The 19,813-nt window shown below is 42.6% G+C and overlaps 2 protein-coding genes across 2 annotated transcripts in view; both read right to left on the reverse strand.

Moving 5' to 3' along the window:
- Positions 1–5,905, reverse strand: part of EFCAB6 (EF-hand calcium binding domain 6) — a 119,496-nt gene extending 113,591 nt beyond the window's left edge. Inside the window, 1 exon segment of the mRNA XM_075145488.1 lies at positions 5,764–5,905. Within this exon segment, the coding sequence (XP_075001589.1) occupies positions 5,764–5,905 (142 nt within the window).
- A 6,311-nt stretch (positions 5,906–12,216) lies between these two features.
- SULT4A1 (sulfotransferase family 4A member 1) overlaps positions 12,217–19,813 on the reverse strand; it is a 34,939-nt gene continuing 27,342 nt past the window's right edge. The window contains exons 6-7 of the mRNA XM_075164835.1: positions 18,618–18,756; positions 12,217–14,019 (exon numbers count right to left, since the gene is read on the reverse strand). Of these exons, the coding sequence (XP_075020936.1) occupies positions 13,907–14,019; positions 18,618–18,756 (252 nt within the window). The 3' untranslated portion in view covers positions 12,217–13,906. The remainder of the gene's footprint in view (positions 14,020–18,617; positions 18,757–19,813) is intronic.

Genomic DNA, 19,813 nt, shown 5'->3' on the forward strand with positions numbered 1-19,813 from the left:
AGCAGCAGTTTTCCTGGAAGAACCCCCTTGTGCGATTGTTTTTCCTTGCAACTCATGTACCCATGCCTCTAGGGTCAAGGTAGATTTTCCATCCCACTTCCTCATGCCCTCTCCATGGTCTCGCAGGTAAAACCAGAGGGTGGCCTGGGGTGCGTACCCACTATAGGTTTCTCTCTTGAGCAGAGGGACGCTTACTCCTAATGGCTGCGATACTGGTCTGTACAGGTGGGGAGTAGGACATATCCCCTTTCAGTTGCTGGACCTCCCGGGACAGTTTTTCAGACAGTTCTTCCACAGCCAAGACGCAGGCCCATAGGGAGGAAGAAAGACTTTCTTCATATTGCCAGAGTTGGCCAGCCAATTCATCCACCGTTTGTCCCTCTCCGTCTTTCCAGGTCATTACTGCCAATGAGTTGGCATGAGATGCTGGTGCGCTCCATACAAACTTCCGCCACGTGGGTCATGTGCGCCTTGACTTCATCTGGATCTTTGGATAACTGCTCGTTGTCCAGGTCATTATAAATCATCTCCAGCATGGCTAATTCCCTCAGGTACTGGATACCTCTCTCCATGGTGGTCCACTTGCCTGGGTGACATATCACGTCTTCCTTGAAGGGATACCTTTCCTTCACGCCTGACAGGAGTTGCCTCCAGAGGCTGAGGGGTTGTGCCCCTTTTCCATTGCTTCGTCAATGCCCCCTTCCCTAGAAAGGGATCCCAGCTGCTTGGCTGCCCTACTCCCTAATTCCAGGCTACTGGCCCCGTTATCCCAGCATCGGAGCAGCCGGGTAACAATGTGCTCACCTGGACAGCGACTGAAATCTTTTTGCATATCTCGCAGCTCACTCAGGGATAGGGATCGGGTGGTTTCCATCTCATTTATGGGTTCTGCCTCTTCCTCCTCCTGTTCTCGTAATGGCCCTCTCGTGATGGTTCATCTTCATCCCTTGCTAAACGAGCTGATTTTCTTGTGTATTTCTTCTTGTGTATAAGGGCAACTGATACCGGCATGGGTTGGTTCTCTGTTGCGGGGAATAGCCGCAGTCGCAGGGGTTGGAGTAGCAGCAGTGCCTGTTGCGGGGGTTAGAGTAACCACAGTGCCTGTCATTTTGTCGTCAGATCCAGAGACCTTCTCTTCCCCTTGAGGGTTCTGAATAGTGTTGAACAGGGCTCGGTAGGCATGGGCCAGGCCCCAGCACATTGCAGTGATTTGTGTCTCCCTAGAATTGCCAGGGTGACAGCATACATTTTCCCAAATATTCTACTAATTTTTTAGTATTCTGCACTTGTTCAGGGGTGAAGTTCCAAAACACTGGAGGTGCCCACCGTCCTAGGTACTTGCCCATGCTATCCCACACACCCTGCCACTCATAACTATCCAGCCTTGGGGCAGATCTCTGAATGATATTCTTAAATGGCTTATTAACCTTGAACAAAACCGAAACAATATTCCCAAGAAATACCAACAGAAGTATCTTAAATACCCAGGGATGTTCAAGATACTGACAAGTTATTTTAACGAAGGAGACGACATCATAGAGGAAGGCAGTGAGGGTGCCATTCTCTATTTCCTCCATAAAAAACCTCTCAGAGGAAGAGGTATAATTGCTAATTGTCTCCATGAGGTGGTATCCGAAGTACAGTAACGGCTTCGGTACAAAACCCAAATACCAGATAATGCTCAAGGCCAGTGTTTTAATAACAAATCTCCCAGGCAAAACATCACTAATCACTGCAGAGCACAGCAGACTGCAAAACCCAACACCAATCTTTAACGGGTATAGCAAAAACAAGAGCAAGGTGCAGATCAGATAAACTAATACCGAGAACAGATAAATCAATATTGTGACCGGCAACTGTTAACAGATATAAATTCCTTAATATGCTCTGGTTAATCTGTTATTATCTGGAACCCTTCAAGCCCACACTGGGCTCCAAAAAGTACTGTTGTGGTTTAACCCTAACCAGCAACTAAACAACACGCAGCCGCTCACTCACTCCCCCTCCTCCAGTGGGATGGGGGAGAGAATCGGAAGGGTAAAAGTGAGAAAACTTGTGGATTGAGATAAAGACAGTTTAATAATTGAAATAAAATAAAGTTAAATAATAGTAGTAGTAGTAGTAGTAGTAGTAGTAGTAGTAGTAATAATAATAATAATAACAACAACAACAATAATAGAATATACAAGCAAGTGATGCACAATGCAATTGCTCACCACGCGCCACCTGATGTTTACCCAGTCCCTGCACAGCGATTGCTGCCCCCCCGCCAACTCCCCCCAGTTTATATACTGAGCATGATGTCATATGGTATGGAATACCCTTTTGGCCAGTTTGGGTCAGCTGTCCTGGCTGTGCTCCCTCCCAGCTTCTTGTGCACCTGGCAGAGCACGGGAAGCCAAAAAGTCCTTGACTAGCATAAGCACTACTTAGCAACAACTACAACATCGGTGTGTTATCAGCATTATTCTCATCCTAAATCCAAACCACAGCACTATACCAGCTACTAGGAAGAAAATTAACTCTATAACAGCCAAAACCAGGAAAAATATTCTTGTAAAAACCAAACGCAACTGGTATTTTTCTAGACTCCTAGACATTTTCTGGCAGAAGTATATATCCGTCTGCTCTACTAACAGTCAGCTTGCCTTTCTTAGCTATCTTTCACAGACCTGTCAGAAATAGTCCATGGTCCATAAGAAGTCCATGTGCTGAAAGTCAAAAATTACTGATACAGAGCAATCAAATTTAAAGTTTCATCAGACACTGAGTCTATATTCTTTTCTCACTTACACTGCCTTTACACCTGCAAAATGTCAGTGCATGAATCAAGGATAACTTACCTGCACTGAATAGCTCCTGATTTATATGTTACTTGGAATTCACACTGGTGCATAGAAGGTCATAAATCAGATCCGTTGCTTATATTTTTAAGTACACTCCTACTAGTATGAGGGCAAGATCCTCAGTTACCATAAGTCAGAATAGCTGTGCTTGCTTTCCTATCTTCAGAAGAATTACAGCATTTATAGCCACTAAGGGATTTGGCCCTCATTTCTTCTCATTTCAATAATTTAATTGATAGGAGTTTCCCAAATGTCTACATACCAAGTTCCTGCATCTGAGGCATGTTTCACTGTAGTTACAAGATGGATGGATCTTGCAAATGGTATAAACATATTTCTGGCCAGTTTAGATAGAAATGTAGACGGCAGTTTCTAACTAACAGAATAATGAGGATCTGTTACAGTGTTTCAGTCAGAACCATGGGACCATGTCCTTTTCTTTTCTTGGAAGGATAAATGAAGCTTTGGAATAGAATGCTTTTTCTATTTGTTTCTGAAAGCTTCACTATTTTGTATTGTGCTTGGCAACACAGATAGAAAGTCTCACCTTTGTTTTGTCTTAGCTCTTTTTTTTTTAAAGCCTAACACATTTTATTTTATGTAGCTTAAGTAAAAGGATTGCTGTAACCTTGTCCTTTATTTCTTTTTATTCCCCTTGAAAGAGTGTCAGTCTCTGCAATTGTCAGAGAACAATTAAGGCTATGGAATCCCCCATACAGATCGAGAGTGAACGGTTTGTAGCTTTAACACAATTTGTTGTTCTCATGGTGGGGTCATAGCAAACAACTGGCAGCAGAGCTACATCAGACTATAAGCTCCTGCATGATCTGAAATGGTCTATCAGAGGCTTCCACGGTGTGGTGGGTTGACCTGGGCTGGCTGCCATATGCCCACACAGCCGCCCTCTCAATCCCTCTCCTCAACAGGACAGGAGGAGAAAATAAGATGGAAAAGCTCGTGGGTTGAGATAAAGACAGGGAAATCACTCATCAGTTACCATCACAGGCAAAACAAACTCAATCTGGGGAAAATTAATTTAATTTATTGCCAATTAAAAATAGAATAGGATGGTGAGAAACAAAGACAAAGAACCTAAAACACCTTCCTCCCACCCTCCCCTTCTTCCCAGGCTCAACTTCACTCCTTCATTCCCAACTCTTCTACCTCCTCCCCCCAAGCATTGCAGGGGGATGGGGAACAGGGGTTGCAGTCAGTCTGTAACAGTTCCTCTCTGCCACTCCTTCCTCCTCACGCTTTTCCCCAGTTTCAGTGTGGGTCCTTCCCACAGTCGGAGTCCTTCATGAACTGCTCCAGCATGAGCTCTCCACAGGCTGCAGCTTCCTTCAGAACATGCCCACCTGGTCTGATGCGGGATCCTCTGTGGGCTCCAGCATGGATATCTGCCCCACTGTGGTCTGCTCCACGCACTACAGGGGAATACCTGCTTCACCTGGTCTCCTCCAGGGGCCCCAGGGGAAACTCTGCTCCCTATTCTCTTTCCATGGCTTAAGGGGGAAAGGCTGATTCTAGAAATATCAACTACTTAGAGCCAGATTTTGCTGTACTCAGAGGGTGACCAAAGAAGTTTTCTCCTCACTTCATACAATCCAGGGAAAACAGTAGTAGCACTTGCTTTATGGGAAATGCAAACCAGAAGCAAATAAACATGAAAGCTCTCTCTAGGAAGAACAAACAATCACTTAGATACCATATCCTCTCCTGCATGTAAGCTGTCCCTGTGTGGCACACTAAGACAGAGCTTTCTGGATTCGTCTTTCTGGATTCGTCTTTCACACGGACAAACCACTTCCAAGGGCCCTGCCCCTTAAAAGGTCCAATGTTATTCAAGTGGCTGAGCATGTTCACTTGTTCCTCTGTTTATCAAACAAGGTGGTACAGCTGGAAACCTACCTCCAACTGATCAGGCAGGGACCTGGCACCACTCTAATCTGTGGTGATAACCTTCTTGCTACAGCAGATGATGGCTTTTCAGCAAATATAGAAATTTCCACTCCAAGATTCGATTCTGATGAGTAATGCAAAAGTCTGAGATAACCTACAGGATGTGCATTTTATTTTGCAAAGAGAATTTTATATATTATGAGCTCAGGGACTGTGTAATTTTGTGTCCCAAAGGCAGAAATTCCCCCAAAGTTAAAACCAACCTGCAACTCATCAAGTAAGGAAGTTCAATAGCACACAGGCTGCCTCCTATACTGCCCTGTACTTCCTCAGTGTGGAGCAGGTCATTCTGATTGTCAGGACATGCTCTCAATTGGGCTACGGTGATAGACTACTGGCCCATAAAGGTCCTGAACTATAAAGCCTCTCTGTTTCAGGTACTTCAGAGAAAAGCTGAAAGAACTGGCAAACAGACCTGTGGAATAAGCCACATGTAAACCAGATTCTTCTTCATCAGGGGCAGTTAGGGATGGCCTCCCTCCTAAGATAATTTCTTTTCTTTCTTTACTCCCCTTGAACATAACAGCGGAGGATTTCAACAGACCCACCGTCTTTTCTTCAGTCCAAACCTGCAGCCCTCACCCTGACAGAGCTCAGACCTTGCAACAAGCCCCTGCGCCAGCAGAGTCCCTGACCCCAACCTCCAGAGCACTCTGGCGCAAACAAACCACACAGCGCTTCTGCCTTGGTTCAGGCTGCACTTATCATTAGACGACAGAAAATTAAAGTGATTAATTAAAGTGATTAAAGCCCTCCCTCACGTAGGGAGGCAGGTGCCCCACCGGGGACCGGCCGCCCTCACGAACAGAGCCCCGACACGGGGCCTTCCTACCGCCGTGCCAGGCCCCGCTCGGCGTTGCGGCCGTGCAACGCAGCCGTCGCGCCCCGGCCGGACCCTGTTGCTCCCGGTCACTGAGCCGCGGTAGGCTCCGGGTTCCCAGCCCCGGGTAGTTACCTGCGGCCCGGGACGGGGGCGCGGGGCCCGCCGGTACCGGCACCGCTCCGCGCCACTTCGAGGTCTCACTGTTGCCGGGACGCTGTTGCCGTAGTAACAACGGTCTTCGCGCTTGATTGGGTAGCGGTGCCGCCGTTCGCATGGCAACAGTAAGGCAGGTGCCTATTGGGTGCGGGGCCGGGGCCGTGGTGAGGCTCGCCCCATGCCCTGCCCAGGCCTTCTCCTGAGGGGACCGGGCCGGGCCGGGCCGGCACTGCCGGTTGGAGGCGGGCCAGGCGCGGGCTGTAAGCGGGTAACGGGAGCCGCCGAGCCGTGTTGTTGTGGCATCCCCCGGAGCCCCAGCAGCCGTTACAACTACCCCCGGCAGCCGGGCGGCGGACCAGTAACGGTCCGGGTCTCACCGCAGCCCTCGGGAGGAGTCTGGGCCCAGGGCCTGGGCCTGGAAACGCCCCGGAGAACCTCACGTAGGGAACCGGGGATCACGCCCAGGCGCGGCTGTGGTGGCCGTGGTGTGCCCGCTGGCCGGGCCCAGAACTGAGGAGCAGGCAAGGGGGTGTTCGAGGGGGTGTTCGATCCTGCTCGCCCCAGTTGGTGTGTGAGTGCCTTTGGTTTAAGATTTCATTGAGCATTTCAATGAGAAATTGGGCTCTTTAAGGTTTGAGTCAGTATAAAATACATACATACTTCTTCATGGTGTGGTGACCCATGTAAAGTATTGGTGGGGTGTTACCGTCTTGATTTAAGCCCTTTTTGTTAATTCCAAAAGGACTGCATAAATTACTGCAGTCTGACACGAGAAAAGAGGCCTTATTCTGTGGCCTTCCCTAAGCTTTGGTGTGTTTTTTTTTTTAATAAATTGAATGAGATTTGTTGAAAACTATATTGTAGCCATTGTCTGGAAAAAATACAGTCTCTTGCAGAGTCCAGACACGCTGGCCACGCATCAGCAATTAACTGATAATGCTTTCTGTTTTCGAAAGTCCATGAACAAGTTCAGTATTTTAGTAGTTCTGGATGTAGACTAATGCCCTGCAGGGCATGTTAAAGCTTTAATTCCCACAAATATTTGTGCATGTAACTTAACTTTCATGTGGTCCCTTTGAATTCAGGGGTAGTACTCCTTTAGAGACAGTAACTTGAGCAGAAGTATGTAAGATTGCAGGAATGTAATGGCTGTACATGGCATCATAGTTATTGCTAGAAAACGAATAGTTTTGAAATGATTTCTTAATTTCAAAGACTTCATGTAAATTGCTCCAGTTTACTGAGTAAAAAAGTGACGAAATGATCCATACTTGCGTGGTTAAAAACTAAATGTTTACAGCTTGAATTGGCCCATATAATATTTTTGCTTATATTCCTTTTTCATCCTGTTCAGAATACACAGGCTTACATAAATCTTTAATAATAAAAACAAAGTCAGAACTAGTTTTAGTATCTAATCTCACTGGGATTTACTGAGGGAACAATGAACATGTCCAAAAGGATATGGCTCTTAAGAGAGACCGGCCCCTAACCGTGTGTGGCTGAAGCCGGGTGGTTAAAGAACGGAACTGGAAACCCACTGTGGATCTTCCTGTCTGGGTTTAAATCCTACAGCTATGGAGGGGTGGCAATCCCAGGAACTGAAAGTCTCGTGCAGCGTTTCCAGGATTATCTGTTTCTGTAGGGTTAGAACTGCCTTGTGCAGCACCAGAAACAATTAAGGTGCATAAGCAAACAAGAGTGGTACATGAATAACCTGGGAAAAGTTAAAATCTGGAGTGGTGCAAGCTTTGAGTAGAGAATATTCATCATCACCTTTGCTTCTTCTGGTAAATTTTTATATATTTATTAAGCCCCAGCCATTTTGATTATGTGATGTATGGGCAAAAATAAAATACCGTCTCCCCAGTGGAGCTTGAAATCTAAACATTTTCCTTGATTCTTGTTTTGTTCTAATTGGTTCACTCGTGCTGAGTTCTCAGAGCTCTTGCATGTTTTATGGGTGACTCTTTTCCAAAGCTGTAAGAAAGCAGATGTAAGGCCTGCGAGGGCTGAAGTCTTAGCACACTGTTACACCAGCTGTGTTACTGTTATCTGCGTGTGAGGATTAAATTGTCATCTTATGTTCAGTGCTGGCAAAGGCTGTGTGTGTGACAGAGATGGTGACAGTGGATTTAACGTCTGGGTGGCAGTTACTTTGAATATCACTCATACCACACATCAGTGGTTGTGATTGGAATCGGTCTGAGCAGTCAGCTGCCATTACGTTACCATTCTTTCTGCATCTTGCATGCTGTCACACAGCAAATACAAAACAATATTCCTTCCAAAAGTGGGTTTAGTTAATTTAGTTAATTTTAGTTAATTTGAGGCAGTGTGGATCTGTCTCCCCTTCTTGCTGAAGGGGAGATTCCATCTTTATAGACCATCTTTCACAGTCTGTATGTGAAACGGACTGCTCCCAAGTGGAGACTGCATTCGGCCGATTGCAGAGCTCTTTCAGAAGAACTCTGACAAGGACTTGGGAGATCACCTCCAAGCCAGGGCAGCACCCAAGGACATGCTTTGGCTCCTTGCAGCTGCAGTTCACAAATCAGCCTATTCTCTGAAACACCATCCATATCTGTTTAAGTTAATACATCAGCCTGTAAATTACAGCAGCTGAGGAGCCAGCACACATTTGCTTCTGCTGTCTCTCCTCCATGGTGGCCATCTCTGGCAGAGAGGCAGAATGGACAGCTGGAGGTGGTAGCTTCTAAAACTACTCTAGCGTGCATTGCCAGGCTTGTCATCTGTGCACAGTGAGAACTCTAGCAAAAGTTGTTGCGTGGCTTTACAATTTTAATCATTGATGAGGTGGCAAAATCCAGAAAAATGATAATGGCACAGCACAGCTTACCAAAGGAACCTCGTTTATAGAATCATAGAATCATAGAATCATTAAGGTTGGAAAAAACCTCTAAGATCATCGAGTCCAACCGTCAACCCAACACCACCATGCCCACTACACCATGTCCCTAAGCGTCTCATCTACACGTCTTTTAAATACTTCCAGGGATGGTGACTCAACCACTTCCCTGGGCAGCCTGTTCCAAGGCCTGACCACTCTTTCAGTAAAGAAATTTCTCCTAATGTCCAATCTAAACCTCCCTTGGCGCAACTTGAGGCCGTTTCCTCTCGTCCTATCGCTTGTTACTTGGCAGAAGAGACCAACACCCACCTCGCTACAGCCTCCTTTCAGGCAGTTGTAGAGCGCGATGAGGTCTCCCCTCAGTCTCCTCTTCTCCAGACTAAACAACCCCAGTTCCCTCAGCCGCTCCTCATAAGGCTTGTGCTCCAGGCCCTTCACCAGCTTCGTTGCCCTTCTCTGGACATGCTCCAGCACCTCCATGTCCTTCTTGTAGTGAAGTTCCTGCATTAGCAGGGAGTACAGAGGCTTCTCCTTTTCTCTATTCGATTGGTGTAAACAGCTTCACTGTTTCTAAAACCAGTTTATGGTAAGGAGTCCTATGCTAATAGTAATTCCCACACTTTGGGGTCCTAAAGTACAGAAAATTCCCCTGCATTTTTGTAAACTTTTCTCGCATTCATTTTTAAAGACCACACAGCTCAGATGTTTTCAGAAGGACACTGGATGTTACATGCATTTATGCATGATTCAAGCCTGAGATCTCGAAAGACGTGTTATTCCAGTCTGCTTGCAGAATTTGCTATCGCTCTCCCATCTTTTAGAGAAGTGATTTATACGCAGATAGACCAGGACAGAGTGGCATCAGTGCTGTTGACTTCCTTGCCACTCCCTGAAGACAAAAAGCAGGTTTTACTGGAGTATGACTTGGCACTTGAGGTCTAAACCTTATTATGCGAAAGTCTGGCTAAGTTTTATTTTTAAATGCAGACTCCCTTTCCATTGCTAGAATGAAGCTGATTATTGGTTGCAATTATTTCTGTTCTATCTGTGTGATACACACCATGACAGGTAGCAGAAAATACTCATCTGCATATGTTTTATAATTCAAAGACTAGAGGACACCCATCTGCAGATCCTGTGGTAAAGAAATCAAACGGATTATGTAGTGAGCACACAGGCAGCTGAGAAGGATGCAGTGAGATTAGATATCATCATTTCTGTACTGTGTCCTTCCCGTAAGTGTGGTCACTGGGTTTGGGATTTTTTTGTTGATATTATTTGATGCAGCTGAATGTCTGTTTAGCCTTTTTCTTTTGACGGGAGAGGCAAATGCTGTTCCTCAATCCTCCCTCTAAACCTTTGCTGGTAGCTACTGAGTGGCGTTATTTATAGCCCAGGCAAGACTGAATGGCTCATAATAATGGTGACTCAAGCCTATAAATCTTTATAATTATTGCCAGAGCTATTGGTGCCATGTTGTGTTGTGATGCTTATACAAAAGTGCTGAGAATCTTTAATGGCTACTCATTAGCTTTCTTGTCTTTCCTCTTTACTGCCCGACTTCACTGCAATGAATACTTAAGCCTTTTATATACAAAACCAAGCAAAAATTTCTTATCTAGATTAGTTTCCCCTCAGTTCCTTCATGTTAACGCTTTGGAGGGCTCTTACTGAGGCAAGCCACTTAACACTGCTGGCGTTTGAGGCACCCCACTGACTGAAGCTGCAGGGGTGGAGAGCGGGGACCCACAGCGCTGCTCAGCACAGCCCTGGGGCTTTCTGGGAGCCTTACGGCTGAGGCCCTTCAAGTACTTCTTGATGTGCACCTGCTTAGTGATGGATTGATCCAGTGGGGTGGTACATTTGGTATATCCATGAAGGTATATGGCCAATGATGGCTGGTTTGAACTAATGTTGCGTGTACTCGGTGCTTTACAGGGAACGGGGCTGCCTGTTGGTGATCTGAAATACCATTGCAACGAGGCCATCCAAATCCTCCCCATGTCTTGCAGATTTGTATCAGTAAATGGGCTACCAGCTGCATAACTATGATAAATCTCCCTAGCGCGCTAATTTTGCGGCAGTTACCTCAGCAGAAGCAGGTTACCAAATTTGAATGCTGAGGGGAGAAAAAAAAAATTGTCTTGGTTTTCTGGTATTTTTGTTCTTCATTTGCAGTGCATTTGTAACAACGAGGCATTCTTTCCAGAGACAATTTGAGGCACTTGGCCAAGGGGTGTCTGTGTTTGGATAGAGAGAGTCATGGTGACATTTGGCTGAGTCCTGAAAGTTCAAGTTGTCAAAATAGGAAGGAGCTTACTACCTACGCATTTTAACAGAAAGACTGAAATGTTTTCAAGGACCAGAGATCCCAAGGTAGAATTTCAGCATGGCTTATGTGGGAACGGGCTTTGACCAGACTTTCGACTCTTGGATGAATTTCACCTAACAGCACAGAAGGCAATGGAGTCAAGGGGTAGAAAAGAATAGCTCTGGCTGAGGATAGTCTTTCTGGTCCTAGAAAGCAGATTCCTCCTTTGTTGTCTAAAACAAGGAGCACCAGCATAGCGGTAGGTGCACAACAGATTGTCACAGAGGCTATTGCTCTTTACGATAAGGAAGTGGTTTTTTGGCCAAACTAGCTGTTCCCCCTCCAGCCTGGTATATGGTGGCTGTCTGCACAGGCTCAGTTTGGCAATGGCATGTGTATACACTTGGCTGTCAAAAATGTGCCCTGAGAACATTTTTGGCTTTGGGGGCTGGGGGGCGGTCATCTTCTGTAGCAAAGGAGACAGGCTGTGCCTGGGAACGGGAGTAGGATTCCCTGGTGTCTTCAGAAATGTGAGAAGCCTTTTAGGCAGCCGGTAAGGATGTATTGCTCATGCATCCTCGGGATTAAGTGGCTTAAGTAGATTTTTGGTGCTAATGAAATTTTCTTCTGACTCTAATCTGCAGGAACTGTGGGGAGATTTTGTCTTCCTCTGTAGCAAGAAGGAATTCTCCTACTCCTGTCTTTTTGCAGCTTGTTGTAGTTTGTGGGTTTTGGTCTCCTGTATGACAGAGGCTAGTGGGACTCCTCAGCACAGAGTTGCCCAAAAGGTGCAAGATAAAACTGTGTAACATCTTGTGTGGATTGAACAGTGACTGTGTATCTGATCTGTCACAATGCAAGAACAAAGGAACACCAAATTACACTATCTGGTGGCAGCCTCTAAGCAAACGAGTCCTTTTTCATACAGTGTGTATTTAGATGAAGAACTCATTGCCATGGCATGCTGTTAGTACCAGCATGAGGGGAAGAGAACCCTGTGGAGAGCTATTAAACACAAAGATGCTCAGAGAGTCCTGTGCTCTCTATTGTACTCTTGCACAGGCATTTGTTATGGGCCACTGTCGAAGACAGCTCATTTGGTCAGATGGTGGTTTGAGTTGATGCCATTTTTCTGTGGTTCTTCTGTCTTAGGTTAGGAGGTGTGGGTAGGGGAGAGGCTCTCTGGCTTGTACTAAGACTACCTGGCCTGAGTAGGAGGTCTAGAAAATGAGCAAACCACAACGCATGGAACACGTCTTTTATTCAATAAGCAAGCAAGCACAGAAGTATAATGTGTAGTGCTTAATATTCATACAGTACTAAAAATATAAAAATAGAAATAAAATTTCACTGAAAGCATTTTCACTCACAAATATACAAGAAAAAGTGCTGTCAAGCCACATCATGCTACACCACTTGCCAGTTCCTGAACTGACAGTTAGTTTCTCAACAGAACTGAAACACTAAAAATCTGCTAGTCCTTCCTCACAGCTTTTGGTGAGCCTGAATATTTGACTAGCAAAAATGGGCCTCCTGCAGCTGAGAACCTAAAACGCATAGATGTCATTACCTAACGGAACAATAAAATAATTCTGGAGAGTTTTATAGTGATAGTAGCCTGCTTCAGGCTGTTTGTGTACCTGTTGTAGAGAATAAAAAAAGATACAGAAATAAACTTGAATCCTTATTATAATCCAGACCAGTCATGGCTAACAATTACTGAAACTGTATCCTGCATGAATGTTTGTGCAATACTCCCACCTGGTGGCATATTTTTAAACTCTCTTCCTTCAGCGCTGCTGTTTCCTCTGCCTGCTTACACTGGCATGTGTATTCATCTTCCACTTAGATCTGGTGGAGTCCAGTAGCACAAACCGTAAACAGTGCTGAGTGCCCTTAACTTTTAGTGGAACTAGAGGATATAGAATGACAGAATCATAAAATAATTTGGGTTGGAAAGGACCTTTAAAGGTCAGCTAGTCCAATGCCCCTGCCGTGGGCAGGGACATCTTCAACTACATCAGGTTGCTCAGAGCCCCGTCCAGCATCTTCTCTTCTCTTACTGTATCTAATGGGTGAAATTCACATCTACACAGGAAAGTGATATGGGTCAGAGACTCTGATTCCTCAAAAAAGACCCTGCACCAGATGCCTTGCTTTTAAGCCCCATTTTGAGGGTCTGAATTAGAGTTGGGGGCTTAAGAAGCTTCTGTTTGCTGACCTTCAGCATGGAGCTGAATCTCATCCATCAGGAACACAGCTGTGTGCTGCCATCCATGAAAGCATGGGTGGGTTTTGGGATTAGAGTGACAATCACAGCTATATTTCATTACAAGGCCTGTCTTGCAGAGTATGCCAGTGCACAGAACCTACTCAAAGTATACAGATAAGGGTGTGCAGAACCTAATGTGAACCCCACTTTGATCAGTTACTATTTTGGAATGGGACTTATTTATACTTGATATACCTGCTATAAAAATAAATGTGACAATTAACCCCTGAGATCATTCTAGCACACAGTTTTGGCCTGTTACTTGTTTCCGTCTGAAATAATTTTTTATTTGGTTTATGGACTTTTATTTAGGTTCTAGTGAAAAGCTTTTATAAAACACATTAAATAATCAATGTGGGGCTGAAAAGGTGTACATTCTAGTTGCATATATGATACATACCTTATACGTATATAATACATTCCAAAACAGCTGAATATTCTAGTATTGTCTAGGAAGTTCTTGCATGTGGACAAAGGATTAAAATACTAGAAGATAAACAGCTGTTTAGGATCAAAGATAATTGTATCTGATATGGTTTACTTAGATTGTTTTTCTTTCCTTAAATCTTGTTACACATAATAGCTACAGTAGTTTGTCCAGCAGGTAATAAATGAATGCATAAAGCACTTCTAGCTATATTTGGATATCATATGCATGCATTTTTTATAAATAAAAATCAAATGTGAGGTCACATTTTCCCATCTTCTGTTTATAAACTAAATCAAATTTCTCATTCATTGAAACAGTGAAGATGTCTTTCCATAGCCCAACTCGTCCTGAAACACAGAGAAGGAACACAAGTCAGAGGGCGGACATAACAGGACACCAAATAACTAAAGTCTAATTGTGCAGGGCACCAAGTATCATCTGTGAGATGCTAATCAGTCTTAGCTTTCATTGAAAGCTCAATGAGACCTAAGGCTGTTCATTGTCTTACCCAATTCCCCTGCTACGACCCTTGCAAAGCCTTAAAATAAGTACCATACACCTTGTCATCTGCACCAGGCGAGTATTGTACAGGAAGGATTCCTTTGTGAGATTTTGCTCTAGCCTTAATCAGAAATGAATGAATCAGAAATGAATACAGATTTTGGTTTGGGTATTCATTTAAAAGTGGATTTCTGGTTTCAGTGCAAACTATGGCTGTTTAATAATTCCAACAGCTAACAACAATACATTTCAAAATTACTGTGCCTTCAGCATACACTGGTTAGAGAACCATTCAAAAGGCATATGGAATGCAGAGTATTAAACTGATTATTGAATTCTGATTATTGAAATGTAATATTATCATTACTAATTTCTATTATTTTATGTTAAAAGGTAAGTTCAACATACCAATTTACATTTCTCAATATGGAGAGAATTATTTGTTAAATATGAATGTCTAGATAATATCTATAGAAAAGAACAAGTGCCATGCACCCAGTTTGTGCCATTTAAATTTTAATTTTGTACATGAGGAATAAGAAGCTTTTGGTGAATGAAATATGGACATTGAACACTTTTTCCTTGTATGGAGTATTCTACTCTACTGAACCCAACTAGTAACATAACCTGATGACACTGCTGAACCCACCAGTCAAAGGCTGCGGCCCCCTTAACCACTGTTTCACTGCACTACAAATTTTATTTAACTCAAAGTCAGCCAGGTTACTTGTTGGTGCATAAGCCCCATGGAGTAACCAGACTGAGAGGCCCAATTCTCTTCTCATTTATATCGGATATAAATAAAGACAAAATCCAGGCTTGTTCAACTGGAATAAATGAAAGGAGAATTGGGACTGTGCTACCAGAGAGTTTAATCATAACAGCGAGAACAAAACTACATGCAGGGAGCTTAATTATGCATTTGATGCATAAGAAGAATACCCATTTAATTTAATTACCATTGCTTTTATGCAGCAACTCTATAATTGAGTCCAAAGACAAAACTGTCTGAAACATCTACAAATTACATATTAACATGATGGTGTAGTATGTGTGGCAAGGGCTGTTCTATGAAATCAGGATTTTCCTATAACTCCTGAAGGTATGATAGTGTTCTGGTTTGTTTTCAGGATCCAAAGATCAAAGGAACCTGAAACTGACTGAAAATGCATCACTTGTTGTTTTCATCAAATTTCTCCTGTATCAAAAAAAACATTAAGAAAATGCTTGCAATCATAAACATCTGATACTGATTTCAATTTTGCTCTGGCAACAATTGCGTAAAGTACAGCATGAAACATAAAAGCCTGTATTTCCCTTTCAATAACGATAATAAAACATTTTCTTCCTCTGCTTGGGAAAGATAAGCCTTTTATTTCTGAATCTCGCTAACAACATGTATGGGCAAATGACAAGTTTTATAAAGGATATACGCAGTGGATTATTTGTGACATCTTTTTTTTTTTACCATATGAATTGATAGCTTGTCAAAAAGTCACCCACCTGGTTTATGATTTGAATCATGCAACTGTGTAAATTATGATGTGATAAGAGTCAAATATAAGTAACATATCTAATCATTGTTCTGCTTTCACAGCAGCTCAGGGTTATCTTCAGAGTAAAGATCAATGTGCTAAAAGAAAAAAAATGAAGAACTAAAATAAAGCAAAATAATAAAGTAAATGTAACTAATGACAAATTAAAAATATTTATAACAAATTACAATAAGCTGTCATGTTATTGCCACCATTCTTTGTCACAAAAACGAACAGAGAAGGAACAAAGCACTGTTAATGAAGCTGCATTCTGAAGTAACAAAATATTATAAAAGCCAGAGACAGCGAACAAAAGAAATTCAAAATAAGGATATTTTTAATAAAAAGCACACAGTGAACAAATGACAAAATATTACATTAACAGCTGTTGCTCCCTTCCTTCTCTATTACAAAAGGAGGGCTTCTTTTTGAAAGATTTGTAGACGGTATAAACAAGAGGCTCTGCCCCTTGACTGGGGGTTTGCAGGCTCCACTACAGAACAATGAACACTAACACCACGTACAGAACAGTGCATGCAGCAAAAATGGGCATCACCCTGTGTATCTGGATGGAGATGAAGTGGCCAGCAGAGACAGTAGCTGACCTTTCTGCCTGTGGAAGGTCTCACCAGCAGCTCTGTTCTCTTTTCTCTCGTGTTACAACCTCACCTTTCTTTCACAGCTGCCCTTCTGGCTTTCACTGGACAAGGAGGGGGGATTTGGGCTGTGCATAGCATGTAGCAGTGCTGCCGCTCCACACATCTCCAGAGCGTGGAGGTTAGGAACAAACCTAGGGTTTTGTGTTACTTCATGCAAGTCAACGGAGGAGAATGCGGCTCTGTTGTTTGTAAAATCTTGCACTGACACAGAACACTTTAATCAAGGCCCTCAGGATGTCTTACCAGACTCGTTATTTTGTGATCTTGTCTTCACAGCAGAGAAGTGGAATGGTAATCAGTTAGGCAATGTGCCGTAAAATCCTACTGCAAATGAGATGGTCTGTTGTTTTCACACAAGATACAAGCTGTATTACATGCTGAGTTTTCAGTTTGAAGTAATAAGAGGAGGGTAGGATGGGAGTTGAAAGCAAGATAACTAAGAGCAGGAAAACACACCATTCAGTGGAGACTCTGCCAGAAACTATAGGCAATATATTAGGTCTTTCAGTGAAACTACACACTCCTTTGTCTTCACCAGAATTTCACCTCAAGCCATCAAACTTGAGATACTTACTTCAAGAAGTCATCATTTACCATAACATAAGTGAACTGGGGCAAAAAGAAGTGCCATATCACAGTTATGACAGAGAACTGCCCATAGGAATCTGGTTTCCAGGTCCTACTATAATAACTGGAGTGTATAGGCCCTACATAACGTACTAAGAGCCTTTCCATACCAGGTGTGCAAAGTCACAGATAAAAGCAAGGAGGTGTGAGCAATGGCTTTTTTCCCAAGTATGACATTCTGAAATGTTTGTGCCAACATTCAAACAGGACAAGTTATCCTGGATCAGTTACTCTGACAATAGTCTGAGCTGAGTAATGGAAAACTGGCATAAGAAACTACCAAGAAAGACGCAAGAATACCAGTGAACCTGCTTTCATGGGAAAGTGAACAAGCTCTCAAATAAACCTGACTGAGTGTTAGTAAGATTACAGTTTGACTGATTAAAGGTGAATGCAAAGATACAATAGACTTTTGTAAGGCATGTGATTTTAGTGTTTTTTAATAGAACTATATAATGTCAACAAAATGCATGATAAATGAATAAACAACTAGCTAACTCAAAATTATTTGTCAAGAAGCACTGATGATATTTGGTATTTTTATCAGAGATTTGAAAATAATTATAAAAATTACAGCTGATAAAATCTGCAGATAACAAGAAGGTTGGCTGAGAGAGGTAGTATGCAAAGGGCTCCTACACAGAAACCTAAGGACAAAGTATTCAGGTCACGCTCCCTAAGGGACAAGAACCTGCAAATTAGTTCCTCTGAAAAGACTTTGTGGTCATGATAAACGACTCATGCTTCATGTATGATGCTGTAGCAAAAAGTGCTAATGTGGCCACGGATGGACAAACAAGGGAGATGGGGAAAGAAAGTTCCAGTTAAAACTGGATTAAATCAGTGGATAAAGTGATTTTTATCTGGATAAGGCATTTGTGAAGCTGACATAGGAACTCTCCATCTTGATCTTAGGCCCGCATTTTTAAAAAGAACTATTAAGTGCTGTAAAGCAGCCTACAGAAAATAATATGAGGGAGACTTACTGAGCTCTTTTATGCTTATCAGAAGGAAGACTGAGAAAGGACTTGATTTCTTGACATTCTCAAAGGACAGATGTATCAGCAGTTTAAAGGGCGCTTCAGGTTCCTAGCGAAAGACCTCACCAGAATAAACATCTAGAAGCTAAACACATTTTAAACAGCTGAGGTAGACAATGAAAAGAAAAAGCTCATAAGGAAAACTACAGCTCCTTGTCATTTGATGCCTTCAAATTAGAATTATCTGCTATTCTAGAAAACCTGATATACTTAAACACAAGGGCTTAGGCCAGGATAAACTGTATGAAATTGTGTAGGCTTTGACATGCCAAAGGTCAGAAGGAGCGGTGCAGTCTTCTCAGCATGAATAGCTCAATCTGTTGAAGTAAGCCAAAGACTCTCTGACAGAATGGTTTGCATGGTGTTGAATATACACTGTTGATCTTGGATGTTTCCATCCTTTTCAGTCACTTCTACCTAACTATTTCAAAACAAACAAACCCCCAAACTGCACCGTCAGTTTCCTCCCACCATTTACATAGCAATGTTTTGCCAACATCTTAACACATCCTGGAGGTTACTAAGTTGTCGGTTGCTTCTTACAACTTCCACAATAAGAGTTTTACTGTGGGTTTAAACATACCCCTGCCAACAGGAAGTGCTTCTGCATTACAGCACTGATCAATGAGTTGATGGCAGTGTTCCACCATGGATTCCAACTGTGCTTTGTCATAAGAAACTCCCAAGAACCTCACCAGTTGCTCAACCATTGTTGCTAAGTCCTGTAAGAGAGAATTTTAAAATAGTTTATCTTACAATATTTTAAATGACCTTTTTTTAATGAGTTCAAATATTTCAAAATGTTATATCCTGGTGAGTGTGAAAAATACGAACGCAGAAGTTGTAGAAACACCACTGTCTTAAAATTTTGCCACCTTCCAATTTGCTGAAAATAAACACATTCCAAGTAATTAGGGTAAGACAAGTTAGCAGAGAACATGGTCATGTAAGCTCGCCTCTTCAAATATTAGAACGGGGAACTGCAAAGTAATTGTGATGCTTCCCACTTCAGACAACACCACACCCTTAACTGATCGCTTTGAAATACGAGTGTATTTTGGAGAAATTAAAAGTTACTTCGATTTTGATCTTGGTAAAATAAATTACTACAAATGTTAGAACAGCCCTTCCTTCATTGTTAGCTTCTGGGACTGCATTCATGTAGATGGAAAGGATCTAGCGAGGTGGCCTCTGAGAATAAGCAGTCATTCCTTTATATATCTAGACCTCCGGGGTTCCTCAGTATGAATAAGACTTCTGGAATTGCAAGGACAAAATAGCAATGCTTATCAGGAAGCAGAAAGATACTGTGACGCCACCAGCTTTTGGCAGCATCCATCAGTGAGTACAGCTAGGAATATATTATTATTCAAAACCATGAGTTTGAAATAATTTCTACTAAACTTTTTTAATTATTCTGATTGTATTACATCTTCTTTTAACATCCCACTCCATAAGAAGGCTCAGTAAAGCTGAAATTATCATACCCTGATTTTGCCTTTTTGTAGATTTAGAGATAGGAGCTGGGCTTTTCCTATGTTTGCATTAATTTTCCAATCAAATAAACGTTTTGAAGTATTTTCATTAATTCTCAAAAATATATTATTGCAATAGGAAATGGAAACCAATGTTCTATGTAGTATTTCCACTAAATTTCTGATTAAAAATAAAGTGGATTTATTAGCCAGCATACTGTAAGCACCCAATAATTATGTTCACCTTATGCTATACAATCATCCCTAATTGTTTTCAACATTGTTTCACAGAAGAGAGTAAGAA

The sequence above is a fragment of the Calonectris borealis genome, chromosome 1 (genome assembly GCF_964195595.1).
Source record: "Calonectris borealis chromosome 1, bCalBor7.hap1.2, whole genome shotgun sequence".
NCBI lineage: Eukaryota > Metazoa > Chordata > Aves > Procellariiformes > Procellariidae > Calonectris > Calonectris borealis.